The 16,614-nt window shown below is 45.1% G+C and overlaps 2 protein-coding genes across 2 annotated transcripts in view; both read right to left on the bottom strand.

The window, feature by feature from the left end:
* The window catches only part of LOC149301645 (uncharacterized), a 337,309-nt gene that overhangs the window by 269,294 nt on the left and 51,401 nt on the right, over nt 1–16,614 (bottom strand). The window lies entirely within an intron of this gene.
* On the bottom strand, nt 6,000–7,658 carry LOC149301648 (uncharacterized). The gene has a single exon (XM_089484173.1). The coding sequence runs from the start codon at nt 7,398–7,400 to the stop codon at nt 6,189–6,191; it is 1,212 nt and encodes a 403-aa protein (XP_089340299.1). The 5' UTR covers nt 7,401–7,658; the 3' UTR covers nt 6,000–6,188.

Genomic DNA, 16,614 nt, shown 5'->3' on the forward strand with positions numbered 1-16,614 from the left:
CAGTTAAAGCAGCCCTGAACTTGGACCATTGTTAGCGGTTGGCTTGGAGCCTGAATAGAAGGTTCTAGAAGGCTGGTGGGTTTGGTCATTGGCTGCTTAGGAAGAAGGGCTCCTTCTGGGTTTCCTCGGCAGGAAAGGAAAGGAAAGGTGGGTGCCTCAAGATGCCTTTGGGAGACCCCTAAATTTGGTTCCTTTGTAATAATGCTGACTGAGGGAAAAGAGAAGGGTAATGGATTTGGTCCCCAGGGAGGCCCCAGGGCAGGCAGGGCAGGCCACACAACATTCGCTAACTCCCAAGTCAAATCCTGATTTCCCTTCTTTTGCCCAGGACCTAAACCTGGACCAGAAAGGATCAGGTTTTATTTGCTTTCTTCTCCTGTAACAGGTGTTTTTCCTTGCCCTTTTTACACGTGGCAGTAAAGATACGATGCAGCAGGGCCTGGCATTGAGCTTCCAGTTTTCATGCATGAGCTTCAGACAGGAGATGAGGCTGCCTCTTCTCCATTTTGGAGGGAGCCCAATTCCAGGAAAGAGGAAAGGTCAGAGGTGATGTGAGAGCAGTAGCTTATTATAAATTGCGAGTCTTAGTTCATTGGTTTCTTTAACTAGAAAAAATGCAGGGGTCTATGGATTGGTTTAGTTTCTTGCTTTCTCTCAGTTGTGGTGGTACAAGGGCTCACTACTATACCCTGCATTTGCCATCTGGCTAGAAAGAAGGAGGCTAAATTAAATGCTTTTTATCCTTAGTTTTTTGTGGATTTTTTGGGCTATGTGGCCATGTTCTAGAAGAGTTTCTTCCTGACGTTTCGTCAGCATCTGTGGCTGGAATCTCTGAAGATGCCAGACACAGATGCTGGCAAAACATCAGAAGAAATTCTTCTAGAACGTGGCCAAATAGCCCGAAAAACCCACAAAAAGCTATGGAAGCTGGCAATGAAAGCCTTTGACTTCACGCTTTTTTTCCTGTCTCTCCAAGCAAGTGAGAAAGAATAATTCTCTCATCTCCCCTTGATCTGGGAACAGACCTTTAAAATTTTCTCTCTTCATATCTACACAGGAAAGTATATTAGTACAGTGGAACCTCGCCATACGCATACAACCCAGGTGCCAAAAAACACCCATAGAAATTCTGGACAGACTTGTTCAGTCTTTGTCTCTATTGGTGGAGGGCTATTTACACCAAGAAACCCATTGATCTTCAAAGGATCTCCAGTTTATTTAGTTGATTTATATACAGTGGGTCCTCGCCTTACGCCGGGATCCGTTCCGGATCCCTCCGCGTAAGGCGATTTCCGCCTATGTTCAAGCCCCATTGGAAACAATGGGGCTCATGCACAGCGGCGTGGCAGTGCGGGGGGTGCAACGGGCGTGCGCGCCCATTCAATTGAATGGGACGCGCCGCCCCTTCTGCCCCGTGCGCGCCCCACGGCTTGAGCGCATATGCTCAAGCCGCGTAAAGCACGCCCGCATATGATGCGGGCGCTCTGTACATCCATCCTTTCTCCCAATATAGAGACTCAGGGTGGCTAACAATAAATTTAATACAATACAAATTAATGACAATGCAAATGTATTAAAATTATAACTATTTTTTAAAATTAAACTATTTATATAATTACACCTTGAAAAAACCATATACAATTGCACCTTGACATCTGAACTGCACAGCAGTTCAAACCTTATCTCTCGTTTTGCTTAGGATCCAGCCCTTGAGGCATCAGCATTTCCAGAAAGGAGAGAAAGTGGAAGAGCAAAATACTTTTTGTTTGGAGGAAGTGTCTATCCAGGTTCTGTCCTCTAAAACTATTAGAGCCTCTTCGATGCTGTCTTTGATTCAGAACATATGATTTTAAGGCATCTAGCACTTCTATCTCCATCCAATAAACCTTTGAATTCTTTGAAGCATTCTGTTTTCCTGGCTGCCCATCCCAAGAGTATGAAACATAGCACCAGTCATGGAGATTCAGTCTTTTTCTTGATGGGGATACAGAGCGAAGGCCACAGGATCCCCACTCCTGACATAACATTTGGCCCAGTTAATTGCAGATATTTGACATACTTAATGTTAGAGCCAGACTGGGAGGTTTTGGGAGTCCCTGTCCCTCCAAAAGTAACTTTCCCAAGAGCACTCTAGGTCTTCCTTCCAAAGACCAGCAGTGGATGGAGAAGGAGGCCTTGGGGAAGCAGAGGAGAGCTTGGTTTGACACCCAAAGACTCTCCATTGAAGGTTTCCATCTCTCTAGGAAACGGTGGAACCTGGGAGGGAGACTGAGGACTAGGGCATGCTGGGAAAAGCTTCAGGGGGAGCTTATGGGAGCAAATGTGGGTCTTTGCTTTCTCCTCCCGATTACTTTCCTGCTCTCTTTTGACAGCCTTGAAGTCAACACAAGGTAAGCTCAATGGTGGAAAAGATTACCAAAGCCATCTTCCCTGTATGTTCCATGCTCACCTCCATGGCACCTTAGGAGCAAGCAATCTCCACTGAGGGCAGCACAGTCAAAAAACAAAATCCAAAATGGGGAGTGGTCCTTCAGACCCTGATGGTCCTCTGAGAGGAAAATGCCAGCCCCTGAAACCAATCTTGGCCAGCTTTTGGGAAAGTGCCCTCAAGGTTTGGTCCAAGCGGCTCTCAGCCCCTGGCAGACTGTCCCTTCCCTGAGTCTTGCTCTCCTGAAGGCTCAGAGGAGATTCTGGGGGGTCCTGGCACCTCCTCTTCTTAGGGACCCTGAGCCCCAAGTTCAGCTGACAAATGGTAATTCGCCCACGATGAACCCCCCCATTCCCTGCTCTGTCCTGGCACATGCCTTAGGAAACCTCTTCCATGGACATTTGGGAGCTCCTAATCTTAGTGGAAATGGGAACCTCAGGAATTCTCCTATTCTTCCCAACCGGGAAACAAGGTATAGTTGTGAATGTCTTCCAATAAAAAGAGGGGTTGTCGTTGTTGTTGTTGTAATAACAGGGGTCCAGTCAATCGAGGTCTTCTTCAGGCAGAAAAGGGAGGTTTATGCAAATGCAGAATGACTGCTATGGAAGGCTCACTTGACCAATCAGAGAGCAAGATGAAGGTTCTTCTGGAAGCTTCCGTGAGAAGGAGATATAAGGCCTGAGAGACCAAGAGACAGTTGGGGGAATTGTGTCGGTTGGAGATCGAGAGAGAGTTAAAGAGCGGATCTTGGAAGTTAGTCTCAGAATTGGACGTTTAGGTTTATTTATTTGTTTTAATCCCTTGTATGAAATATCTTGCATGACTTATATTTATTATTTATAATACATATCTCCTTGGAGTATCTACTACTTGATGCTCCTTTTACACGTATTTTGGTTCAGTTGATGCTTGGGAAGATCAGTAAAGAAGTAGAAATAAGGTTCCTTAACCGGGTCCAGTGTAGGTTAAGGGAAATCCTTTTATAATTCACTGGGTGGAGGCAGCGTGATTTAAGGAATTTAAGGGTCTGCTGGGCTAAGAGCCATAACAGGGCTGTGGTTTGGCTGCTTGGACCCCAGGAGATCATCCCAATCTCTGATCCCACGCATTGTGCAGGTCATACTCTCGATGTGGTCTTCTGTACAGAACAGGCACATCTGTGGGTGGAGGTAGTCCATATCTCCGCAATGCCATGGACCATGGACCGTTTCCTGGTCAAGGTTGGACTGAAGGTCACTATTCCCTCCGTTGGGGGCAGAGGACCTATTAAAATGGTCCCACATAGAAGCTAGTAGAGCAATGGCTGTGAGATCTATTGGAGCAATCCTTAGATCCTACAACCAGGCAGGGGCTCATCTGGTCGCACCAGCTCTAAAGTTATAGCTCAGATCCTATATGGCGCTCTGTGTGGGGATGGGATGATTCCCAGTTGGTGAAACTGGAGGCCATCCAGAATACATTTTTCAAGAAATTGCTTCTACTTTCACCTGGCACACCTGCAGCGTTGGTTTGGGCTGAGATCTTCCTCCCTTCCATCAGAGCTCGTATTCATTTTGCTTTATTTAACTACTGGAGATCTGTAATAGGTTCTCCGGTTAAGGTTTTTCCTAAGTTGTGTTTCCAACATTTACCAAGCTGCAAAGTCTGGAGTTTAAGATACAATAGGTTGCTTGAATCATATCCTGCTCTAACTGAAAATCCTTCTATCCAGAATTCAAGAGAGAAGCTTCGTGAATACATTTTTAACCATGATGTGTATCTGGATAGACTGGCTATTAACAATTTGAAATTTTCCAAATGGTTTAGATTATATAAATTGGACCATCAGAGGGCTGTTTACCGAGGGAAGCTTATATTCCCAAAGCTTAGGCAGGCTTTTACAGCTCTTCATTTCCAAACAATGCCTTCAGCCACGATCGATGGTAGATATTCACACACACCTACGGATTCTGGTTTATGTATTTGTGGAGCTCCACAAATCGAGGGCTTGCCTCATTATCTGCTTCTTTGCTCACTATATACTGATCCAAGAACTAAATTTATGGGATCTATTCTGTACAATTTACAGTCTAATACCACGTCTTAAAAGATTTTTTTTCTCCTGTCTGATATTGATTCTCAGGTAACTTATAAGGTTTCACTGTTTGCCTCAGCAGCAATCAAAATTCAGGCAAGGGCAATAGCGGACATAGCAGTTGATTGTCATGGGGATGATCTTATCTAAACTTTGAAGTTGTTTTTAATGTTGTTTTATTTGTCTGGAATTTGATTATGTTTAATGTATAAAATTTGGGTGTTAGTTATTTGATGGAGCATTTTATAATTCTGAATTTCTGTCACCAATTTTACATTTTAATCATGTGAATGGCCTTTGGCTTAAGCATTAATAAAAAAATTGATTGATTGATCTAATGCTATTGAAGCCTATGCTGTGTGATGTTCTTTATTTGGCACAAAAATCTCCCCCAAATGAGGCATCAGAAGGGAGGGTCTCTCCTCTGCCCCACTTTCCAGCAGGAAGGGGGCTCCTCAAACCCCTTTTTACCATCAGATCCCCCTCCCCTCCATGGCCATGCCTCTCTCCAAGGGTCCCCCCCCCGCCCTCTTTTCTCATAATAACCTCCCAAGTACCTGGGCCCCAAGGACCCTCCGAGGGAGGGGGTAGGGAAGGAAAGAGGGAGAGGAGGACTGGCAGGTTCCCTGCCTTTCTTTGGGGGGAAATCGGGGTTTCATTCCTTCTTACAACCCTCCACCCCCCCCCCCCCAGAAGACCCTCCAGCCAATCCTTCAAACAAACAAGGGCTCTCCTCCACTTCCCTCCCTCAGAACAGGCTGTGAGGGCAGCAATGGCTTCAGAGGCTGAAACTCTGCATGCACATTAGCAACCAAAGGCCCCTCCTGAGTATGCGCAGGGATCGCAAGGCCCTTGCTGCTGCTGCTGCTTATTTCACTCTCGGCCTTTGGAAGAAAGGAAGGAGTACGCCCTTCCGTCCTTTTTTCCTTCCTTCCCGAATGGAGCCCAACCAGCGGAGCTGGACTCAGGAGAGAAAGGCTGGGAAGGCTCTGCTTTGTACATATAGCTCTGTTTCTCTGAGTGTGAGTGTGTGTTTGTGTGTGTGTTTGTCTGTTTGCCTCTGTTCTTATGGCTGGGAATGGAGCTGAGGACTGAGGAGAAAAGAAAGTGTCAATTTTGTGCAAATTCACAACTTCTGTCCATCAATGAGTCCAGTGTGTTGAAACAGCAAAGAATTTTATTAAGAACACATAGTGTTAAATCAGAGCTGCCCTCCCCAAGCCAAAGAATACCTTAAATCCCCAAAACGAAAAACTCCAACCTCTTCCAAACCTGGCCCCCACCTCAAATTCCCACAGTCTACGCCTCTTAAGTAAAAAATCCCCCTTTGCCATGCCCAGAAACTAGCCCTCTTTATGTTAATACCGACTACCAACTTTCTTCATCCAACATCCCACAAATTCCAAAAGCTATCATTCCCTTAATTATTCTAGCCAGCTGCAACAAATCCCACCCTTCCATCTAGCTAACCTATTCCACAACCCATAATCCCCAGCCAAATTTATAAACTAAAGAAAAGAAATATAATAATAGGAATTAAAACCTAAACTTAACGAAATATAACTTTAAAACTTAAACAGACATATTGACAGACAAACCTAACACAAAATCACAAGAGCCTTTTCTTATCACCAGTGGATTGAAAATATATTCTTTGTATTCCTTCTTGAGAAAAATAATGTCATTTCACTTCTGGGATTTGTGTGGCTTCTCTCCAGTGTGGACTCTCTGATGTCTCACTAGGCTTGACCTCTGAGAAAAACATTTCCCACAATGCTGGCATTTGTATGGATTCTCTCCAGTGTGGCCTCTCTGATGTATCACTAGGTAAGATTTCGACGAAAAACATTTCCCACAATGTTGGCATTTGTATGGATTCTCTTCAGTGTGGCCTCTCTGATGTATAACTAGGTAAGATTTGGACGAAAAACATTTCCCACAATGCTGGCATTTGTATGGCTTTGCTCCTGTGTGGACTCTCTGATGTCTCACTAGGTTTGACCTCTGTGAAAAACATTTCCCACAATGCTGGCATTTGTATGTCTTCTCTCCTGTATGGACTCTCTGATGTATCACTAGGTGTGCCTTCCGAGAAAAACCTTTCCCACAATGCTGGCATTTGTATGGATTCTCTCCTGTGTGGACTCTCTGATGTATCACTAGGTAAGATTTCGACGGAAAACATTTCCCACAATGCTGGCATTTGTATGGATTCTCTCCAGTGTGGACTCTCTGATGTATCACTAGGTAGTATTTCGATGAAAAACATTTCCAACAATGCTGGCATTTGTATGGATTCTCTCCAGTGTGGACTCTCTGATGTATCACTAGGTAAGATTTTGACAAAAAACATTTCCCACAATGCTGGCATTTGTATGGCTTCTCTCCTGTGTGGACTCTCTGATGTATCACTAGGTAAGATTTTGACAAAAAACATTTCCCACAATGCTGGCATTTGTGTGGCTTCTCTCCTGTGTGGACTCTCTGATGTCTCACTAAGCCTCCCTTCATATAAAAACATTTCCCACAATGCTGGCATTCGTATGGCTTCTCTCCTGTGTGGACTCTCTGATGTATCACTAGGTAAGATTTTAACAAAAAACATTTCCCACAATGCTGGCATTTGTATGGATTCTCTCCAGTGTGACCTCTCTGATGTATCACTAGGTATGACTTCGAAGAAAAACATTTCCCACAATGTTGGCATTTGTATGGCTTTGCTCCTGTGTGGATTCTCTGATGTATGACCAGGATTGACTTGTAAGCAAAACGTTTCCCACAATGGTGGCATTTATGTGACGTCTTTGCTGTGTGGAGTCTCTGATGACTCAAATGTTCTTCTGTAAAGAAGGACAATGACAGATAAGACTGAAAATTAGAGTTACCGTATATACTCATGTACAAGTCGACCTCATGTATAAATCGAGGGTAGGTTTGGGGTTAAAAATTATGGATTTTAATATGACCCGTGGATAAATCGAGGTGGCAGCCACTCCCTCTGCATCACAGAATAATAGAGTTGGAAAAGATCCCAAAAGCCATCCAATCCAACCCCATTCTGCCATGCACGAACTCTCAGTCAAAGTATCCCTGACAGATGGCCATGCAGCCTCTTTTTACAGACCTCTAAAGAAGGAGATTCCACCACTCTCTGAGGGAGTGTGTTTCACTGTGGAACAGCCCTTACTGTCAGGAGTTCCTCCTAATGTTGAGGTGGAATCTCTTTTCCTGTCCCCTGTGCTCCATTTGTCTCTTGGCACTCCTTTGAGTGAGGCATTAGAGCTGCTGCCCTGGTCTCCCTGGCTCATGGTGCTCTGTGAGGTGCTCAAAGAACCATCACTGCTGCCACATCCCCACAGTTCTCTCTCTCTCTCTCTCCCTCTCCCTCTCCCCCCCCCTCTCTCTCTCCCCCCATCCCTTTGATTCTTTATTTGAGAAATCTAGCTCAAGGAGCTGCTGTTTTCTTATTTTGGGGGGGGGAGAGTTAAAGAGAGGCTCCCTCCCTCTCAGTCGGACTCTCCAGCTCCAGTGAGTCTTAGGTTTAAAAACAGCAGATAAAAAGAGTTTTCCCCCTCTCTCCTTTTCTCAGCCACTGCTTGAGCTCTCTCAATTCCCCTTTCTAAACTACAAGTCCCAGGGTGCAACACAAGGCAGCCAAATTACTTAAAGTGGAACAATAACATTTGCTATAATTTCTTTAGTTTCTGCCCCCTTAAAAACAGCCAAAGAGCAGACATTTCCCCCCTGTCTCCTTTCCCCAAAAATGTTTGAAGGCTGCAGTCTGCTTTTTTAAAAACAGCCAGCCAAGCCAAGCCAAGCCAAGCCAAGCCAAGCCGGCTTCTCCCAGGGCTTGAGAAAAAGGGGAGAGGGGAAGGGTCCTCTGTCTTACAGAGGAAGAAACACCTAACATAGAGCCCAAACACACAAGCAAAGGAACAGTCGGGAGATGGCTCTTTTTTTGTCCCCGTGGAGCGCACACACACACACACAGAGGCAAGGAGACCAGCAGGGATACCTCCACAGTTGCAGCAGCGAGGTAAGGAACCAGGTGTGGAAGGGAGAGAGGGCAGAGTTTCTTTTGCAAGACAACCTCCCCGGACAAAAGCAATTGCCTACCTCCCTCCCTCGTGGCTCCTGGGCAGCACTTCCTTCAGGACACCCTCTGCTTTCCCCTTGGCTGCAAAGTTGCGGTCGCCATTTTTCTCAGCCACATTACCATATTCTCCCGTCTATAAGTTGACTCAGGATTTTCGGACCAACTTTTTAGCATAAATACGGTAAGAGAGCAGGGTGTTACCCCATGATTTAGCCCTCATTAACACCTCTTTATTTGAGATTAAATTAATAAATTTGCTGTGAGTAACCCAAGCATGACCCTGCTGCTTATGCTCCTAAATGCATGGAATGATCGTATCCTTACTCATAGGAGCTAGCAAAGAAGAGCCTGTATGGGGACTGCCTTGAGGGAATCAGTGGAAGCAGATAGTCAAGGGACTGTTGAAAAAATATTCCATGAAACATGTGCAAAAATACTTTGATTGACAGCTGGCAGCATATCCTGTGAGACTGCCATAGAGTGCTGAGTCAGAGCCCAAGGCATGATGCAAGCTAACTGCAGAGGTCGCTTCATGCTGTTTGGCTCTAGGATATGACTCACAACCAATACAGTATACAGCTCACAGGCAGTTTGGTGTGGATTTAATTGGAGTTGTGTGTACAAGAGATGGTGAAGTTGAAGGAACTCGGAGAGGAGAGCTTGCAAATATTTGTATTGTTTTATAACTCAAGATAGATAGATTTTTAGTCTAAAAAGTAGTCAGTGCATTGCCAATATCTATATCTGGATATCTGCTTCTGTACTCTACTATGTTATTGTTGAGCTGCATCTGGGAGCATCACCCTCAGATTGTGCTATATATTGGCTTCTGAACACGATAGGAATTCAGAGCCAAGAAGGACTGAGAGCCAGTGTGCTAATCCTTTTTGTCTGATTTATTTGCTCCAAGCACCCATTGCATTCAATTTGGTTTCAGACCATTCTACCCCCAGGACACATTCTAAAGCAATTTAAACCCTTTTGGACACTCAGTTTCTTCCCCCCAAGCAACAATTCCAGTATAAATATCTGCCCTGACTGACTGTTCTTTGACTTTAGTCCAATTACAGACAGACAGTATGTTAGTTTATGTGGCTAAGCACCTCAATGCAGTCGCCAGCCCCACTTGTCGCATGAGCTCCTGACTTCTCTTTCCATTTCGAACTCTCAGCAATTGGAATCAAGATCCACGTAGGTAAAGTATTACCATCATGAAAGTCTTACATCTCTTGACCTCTCCCACTTGTTATCTAGTTGTTGTCCATGTGTGTGAACACTTACGTGTGTGTGTATTATGCTTTTCCCCTCAATAGAAAATAAAAAAAACTATTTCAAATGCCTTTGGAGTTCTGTGTGCTTCCAGGCCTGGTATAGTTAAGCTGAATCCCAAGGTCGCTCTTGCCCCAACCAAATTTTATATCTCCTTTCAGCTAAGTAACAAATTCCCCTAAAAGCATAGCACTTGCGGGTGTCCTCCCCAGACTCCAACATTCTGGGTAACAAAGGGCCTCTTGAACCAACCATGGAACTAAGGAAGCTCAGGTAGGAAAAGAAACAACATTGCCATTGTTTTCTAAGCCATTGCAGGGCCAACAGAGGGATTCTACCCAAGAAGTCTCTCCAGAGTCTCAAAAGGCTTGAAGAGGGGCCAAAAAAGCCAGGAAACCTGGTCAGGGATGGGCTGAGGAGCATTTGGAGTCAAAAAGCATTTATCTCCATGGCTCCTTCCCACAAAATCCTAGAATTGACAGTTTAGGATAAGATTTTTAGAATCCTTAGAAAGTGGAGAGAAATAGTGACTCACTAAACTACAAATTCCAAGATTTCACAAAAGCTGCTATGACAAACTATGTGTGAAAGGGATCTAGGAGTCCTGGTAGACCACAACTTGAACCTGGGTCAACAGTTTGATGCAGCAGCTAAAAAGGCCAATGTGATTCTAGGCTACATAAATATGGATATAGTGTTATGGCAGGGGGTTGAACTGGATGGCCTTTCTAGTTTCTTTCAACTCTTTGATTCAGTGTTATAGATTAAGGGAAGTAATAGTGCAATTCTGTTCTACTTTGGTAAGACCCTCACTTGGAATACTGTGTCCATTTCTGGTCACCACAATTCAAAAAGGATGTTGAGAAGCTGGAGTTTATCCAAAGGAGAGCAATAAAAAAGGTGAAGGGTTTCGAAACCATCAAGCCCTATGAGGAGTGGTTTAGGGATCTGGGAATGTTTAGCCTGGAGAAGAGAAGGTTAAGAGTGGATAGCTCTGTTCAAATATTTGAAGAAATACTGAGGATGGAGCAATCTTGCTTTCTGCTGCTCTAGAGCAAAGGACATAGAACAATGGAAGCAAGGCATAGGAAAAGAGGTTCTACCTAAACATTAGGAGGAACTTCCTGACAGTAAGAGCTATTCAACAATGGAGTATCCTCCCTCAGAGAATGGTGGCATCTCATTATTATTATTATTATTATTATTATTTTCTAAAGCGCTCCATCTTTGAAGGTCTTTAAAGGTCTTTAAACAAAGGCTAAATGGCCATCTGCTGGTGATGCTTTCAGTGTGTATTCCTTCATGGCAAGGGGTTGAACTAGATGGTTCTTGCTATCTGTTTAAAGTCTTTGATTCTATAATTCTAAAGTGGAATCATAGTGCCATGATAATGCAGAATGAAAGGCCCGTCAGTCTTCATAGTAAGGGCAATGAATTCAGCTTCCTTACCCACAGAGGCCACATTCTCGTAATTCTCCATCATCACATCATTGTACATAAGTCTCTGCTTCTTCGTCAGCAGTTTCCATTCCTCCTCAGTGAAATATACCGCAACATCTGCAAAGGCCACCTGCAATAGAAAATAGCCCTCATCCAGAGAATGACTAATAAAAGGGGAGGGAGAAGCACATGATGCATCCCAAAAAATATTTTATCACCTCAGAATTTTGTCCAGGAAATAAACTTTAAATTCTGTTAGAAATTTAGAAAAAAGCTACTGCCTTTGAGGTCCAGTTTGTCTCAAATTCTTTGAATGTAATATACAATATAATTTAGGCCATGGCTGGGATATTGATGATAGATTAGAATACTGACTATCCCGACACGTATAGTACATTTAGCCTACAAAGATTATAGTGCATTTAGCCATTTGTTGCCAAATTTCAGAGGCGAATGTCATTTTTAAAAAGCAGTTCTGGGGAGCACTGTGGGCTTGAGGGCCATGGGGCCACCCCCAATTTATATTCTCCCATATCCCCCAACATTAAACAGATGGGAAAAACAAGACACATGTGGACAAGCAACAGCAGAAAGTGGTGAAGATGGACAAAGTTGTTTATGAAGAAGATTACACAAGTGGCAAAGGGCACAACAGTTTGTTTTTGCCTCAGACTCTTAGCAAGGGCAAGTCCCTGCCCCCTTCTTTCTTCTCCAACCCCCACTTTTGAGTTGATGGGCTGCAAACTCCTTGGCAATCATTATGCAAAAATTGAAATGAGCTGAAGAACTGGGAAAGTGGGAGGAGAAGAGAGAAACCAGGACATTTTAAAAGCCCTTGAAATATTGGGATGACATAGGATTAACCAGGACTGTCTCTGCCAAACTCGGACAGTACTTTATTTGCTTCCTTTCATAAATTGGCCCAGCAGTGACCTAGATGAAGCTAATAGAACAGTGACTCACCAAAGAGTTGTTGTACCTCGGCAGCCTCCTTCTCTTGGAGCCCAACTTCCTCCGCTTGGCCTCTGTGTTGGCCATCAGGTGGGCAGGGGTCCTGGTGGTCCTGCACTTGGGTCACTTCCAGAAAGAGAGGCCCCAAAGCCGTGTACAAGTTGGCCGAGATGAAGGTCCTGAGAAAAGGGCCCAGGGTTAGGATTGGCTTAGCAAGAAGCCCTGCAGCACTCAAAGACACCGAGAACAGCATCTTGCTGGTGACACACGCAGATGACATATGCCTTCATTGGGCCAATGCAGAGGAGGGCATTTGCTTCCTAGCCTGATTCCACATGGAGCAACACAGGAGCATAGAGGGTTCTGCTGGGTCAGGCTTTCTGGCCTAGTGGCCTCCCATTCTCCCATTGGCCAAAGCAGTTGCCCTCCATCCTCCAGGGAGTTCCCCGGTCAAGCAGGGCAGGAAAGGAGCTCTCTCTTCTCTGGTTGCCCCCCTTCCATGGTATCCAGCTCTCCTCCCAGGATCGGGGGCGGGGGGGTGATGGCAGCCTTCTGCATGCAGAGAAGTCACAATTCTCAAAGTGTCTCTGCCCATGTGGAGAGTGCCTATTTTCCACACTGTTGCCTGACCATCTTGGCTTGGGAATGTCCTGTTCTAGCCACAAGTAGGACTAAATTTTAGCCTGTATCCTATCCTATACTTAGTCCCGATCAGAGTAGAATCACTCAGTCTCTTGGATTTACCTATAGATTGACTCACTAGTCAATTATGGGTTTAGTAGGTCTGTTCTAGGGTTAACCAACAGGATTCAAGCCTCCTCAGACTTTAAATTCCGATAAGTTGCAGTAGAATGTAGAAAATATATATACATAATTATGCATTGTATAAAATTCAATGTATGTACTTTAGTTTCAATAAAAAAATATTTTTAAAAAAGACTTTAAAGGCAGGAATGCTAATTTTTCCATGCTGCGTCATCATCACTGATGAGAATTTGATTTCTCTTTCATGCAGAGGAAGAGGAGGAGGAGGAGGACCACCTTCTTTATTGATAGATTAAAGAGCAGATCATTAAACAGAGAGTCTGCGAACATCTAAAAAGCAATGCCATAATCACAAAAAGTCAATATTAGTTACAGAGAAACAAGTAATGCCTGACAAATCTAATCTCGGTAGATGATCCTGGTAGATGAAGGGAATGCTATGGATGTAGTCTCTCTTGATTTCAGTAAGGCCTTGGTAGATGAAGGAAATGCTATGGATATTGTATATCTTGATTCCAGTAAGGTTCCCCATGTCATTCTTGCAAAGAAGCGATTTTGGGCTGCATCAATAGAAGTATAATGTCTAGATCAAGAGAAGTAATAGTGCCACTCTATTCTGCTCTGGTCAGGTCCCACCTGGAACATTTTGTCCAGTTCTGGGCACCACGATTCAAAAAGGATGTTGAGAAACTGGAGTGTGTCCAAAGGAGGGCAACTAAAGTGGTGCAGGATTTGGAAACCATGCCCTACGAGGAATGACTTAGGGAGCTGGGGATGTTTAGCCTGGAGAAGAGAAAGTTAAGAGGTGATATGATAGCTCTGTTTAAATTTTTGAAGGGATGTCATATTGAGGAGGGAGCAAGCTTGTTTTCTGCTGCTCTAGAGAACAGGACCCAGAACAATGGATGCAAGCTACAGGAAAGAAATTCCAGCTCAACATTAGGAGGAACTTCCTGACAGTAAGGGCTGTTTGAGAGTAGAAAAGACTCCTTCCTTGAAGTGCAGTGGAGTCTCCTTCCTTTGAGGTCTTTAAGCAGAGGCTGGGTGGCCATCTGTCAGGGATGCTTTGATTGAGAGTTCCTGCATGGCAGAATGGGGTTGGACTGGATGGCCCTTGGGGTCTCTTCCAACTCTAGGATTCTATGATTCTATTATTTATATCACAGGTGGAGAAACTCTGGCCCCTGGGCTGGATAAGACCTGTATTTCTTCAATGATCTGATCAATGGCTTCCCCTCATCACACCCCCTTCCCCATTTAGACACTGGTGAAAATAATCATTTCATTTTTACAAATGAGAAAAATCTCTGAGCTTAACTGCTGTGTTTATAATATAATAATAATACATTTATTTATATACCACCTTTCCAAAAAGATCAAAGCAGTTTACAAATTGACAATTACAAGATTTGTGTGTTTGTGTGTCAGTCATAGCAGGAGCATGAGGTATGTACCTCCTTCCTCTGCTTGCTGAAGCCACACAGAAATTGAGGCATGTACATTTGTGTGAACTGTTTCTGAACGGATCTATTGTCAAAATCACAATTTCTTCACTTCTCCTTGTATATTTTTTAAAAAGATGCACACTGCTGAATATGTTGCACTTATACAACAAACATCTATAAATGTATAGGTTTATGAGAGAAGATTGCATCCTGGATTAAGCTCATTTTTGGGAAGTGAAGACCTATGTAAATTCATTATATAAACCCAGTGAAACAAATGCATCACAAAGCTCTAGTAAACAACATGTACACACACATTCCCCACACAAAGGACTCACTGGCGCACTGTGTGTCTGGGGTCTGGAAATCTCACTTCCACCTTCTGGGAAGACAATGCTGCCACAGTCTGAATTTGGGGCTTTATTCCTGCAAAGCATAGGCTCAGTCTCTCAGCTGCAACCCTTCCATACAATCCTGGACTGAAGCATTTAAACAAAGGTCCTCTTTCAGCTCCAGGAATAAAGGCCTACCTTCCGTATAAAGACACTGATTCCTGCAGCCCCAGAAAGGGCTCTCCTTCAGTCCTTTATGGCCGGAGCTTCCCTGGGTCAGAGGCCGTCTCCTCAGCCGTAGAGAAGGGTTGCTCTGAGTGCAAAGGAGGAGGAGGTCAACAGGGCTGTGGGAGGGAAGGCAATGGGAAAAGGTCAGTGCCAATGGCCATGGAGGGCAGAAGGGGACAATGCCTAGGAAACTCCTCTGAGTCCCAGCCATTCTAGGAATGAGTGGCAGGAGTGAGTCCAGGGGGCTGAGGGGGGGTCTCCTTTCTCAAAGGGGGAGGCAAGGACCGGTGGGACCCTCCCCAGCTAGGGCCCAAAGGGGGGGGTCTCTTTCCCAACTCTCTCTCCCAGCCCCCAAAACCCAACCTCCCCACTGGTCCTGAGTCCCTGCCTCCCCTTCCTCAGACCCTCACAGGGGCCTTCCTGCCTTCTGTCCTTCCTTCCTTCGCCCCAAAATGGAAGGCAAGAGGCACAAATGGACACACTTCCTTCCTTTTGGCCCAAGGAGCCTGGCCTCCTCCTCTCTCTGGAGCCTCAGGAGAGAAAGAGGAGCCTCTGTTCAACTGAGGCTCAGAGAAGGTTCCAGAACATTATTCCCCACAGTCACAAGCAGAACAAAATGGCCTCCAGAACACAAAATGTCAGCCTCTGCCTCAGCACTTGGCAGTTTGAGACCTTCAGGGAACCCAAAATGGAGGCTGAAGGGGCCTCAAAGTCGGAAGGGACCTCAAACAGGATTTCCAAACCTTAACAACACCTAAATATTTTCCTGATGCTATAATTTAGAGACTCCCTGAGGCAGTCTATACAAGTAACTCTTTATAAGTCTTTATAAATAAATAAAGTTTAGGAATAATAATAATAATAATAAGGAACATTAACCAAGAGCTATTTCTCCCTGTGGCTTTTCCCTCTGAGGCCTCTGCGCATGCCCAGGAGCCCCTTCTTCTTCTTCTCCTTCTTCCCCTGAAGAATCCTCCAGAGGCCTCTCCTAAGCCTTCCTCCTCCTCTTCCTCAGGCCTTTCCTCTAAGCCTCCCTCATCCTCCTCTTCAGCCCCTCCCTCTTAGCCTTCTCTTCCTCCTCCACCCTTTCCTCTAAGCCTTCCTCTTCCTTAGGCTCTTCCTCTAAGCCCTCCTGCTCTTCCTCCTCCTCAGGTCCTTCCTATAAATGCCCTCCTTCTCCTCCTCCTCCTCCTCCTCCTCCTCCTCCTCCTCCTCCTCCTCCTCTTCAGGCCCTCCCTCTTAGCCTTCTCCTCCTCCTCCGTCCCTTCCTTTAAGACTGCCTCCTCAGACTCTTCCTCTAAGCCTTCCTCCTCCTCAGCCCCTTCGTCTTAGCCTTCTCTTCCTCCTCCACCCTTTCCTCTAAGCCTTCCTCTTCCTTAGGCTCTTCCTCTAAGCCCTCCTGCTCTTCCTCCTCCTCAGGTCCTTCCTATAAATGCCCTCCTTCTCCTCCTCCTCCTCCTCCTCCTCCTCCTCCTCCTCCTCCTCCTCCTCCTCCTCCTCTTCAGGCCCTCCCTCTTAGCCTTCTCCTCCTCCTCCGTCCCTTCCTTTAAGCCTGCCTCCTCAGACTCTTCCTCTAATCCTTCCTC

This window comes from Sceloporus occidentalis, unplaced genomic scaffold, assembly GCF_023333645.1.
Source record: "Sceloporus occidentalis isolate IW3139 unplaced genomic scaffold, rSceOcc1.0.p SCAF_21, whole genome shotgun sequence".
NCBI classification, from domain to species: domain Eukaryota; kingdom Metazoa; phylum Chordata; class Lepidosauria; order Squamata; family Phrynosomatidae; genus Sceloporus; species Sceloporus occidentalis.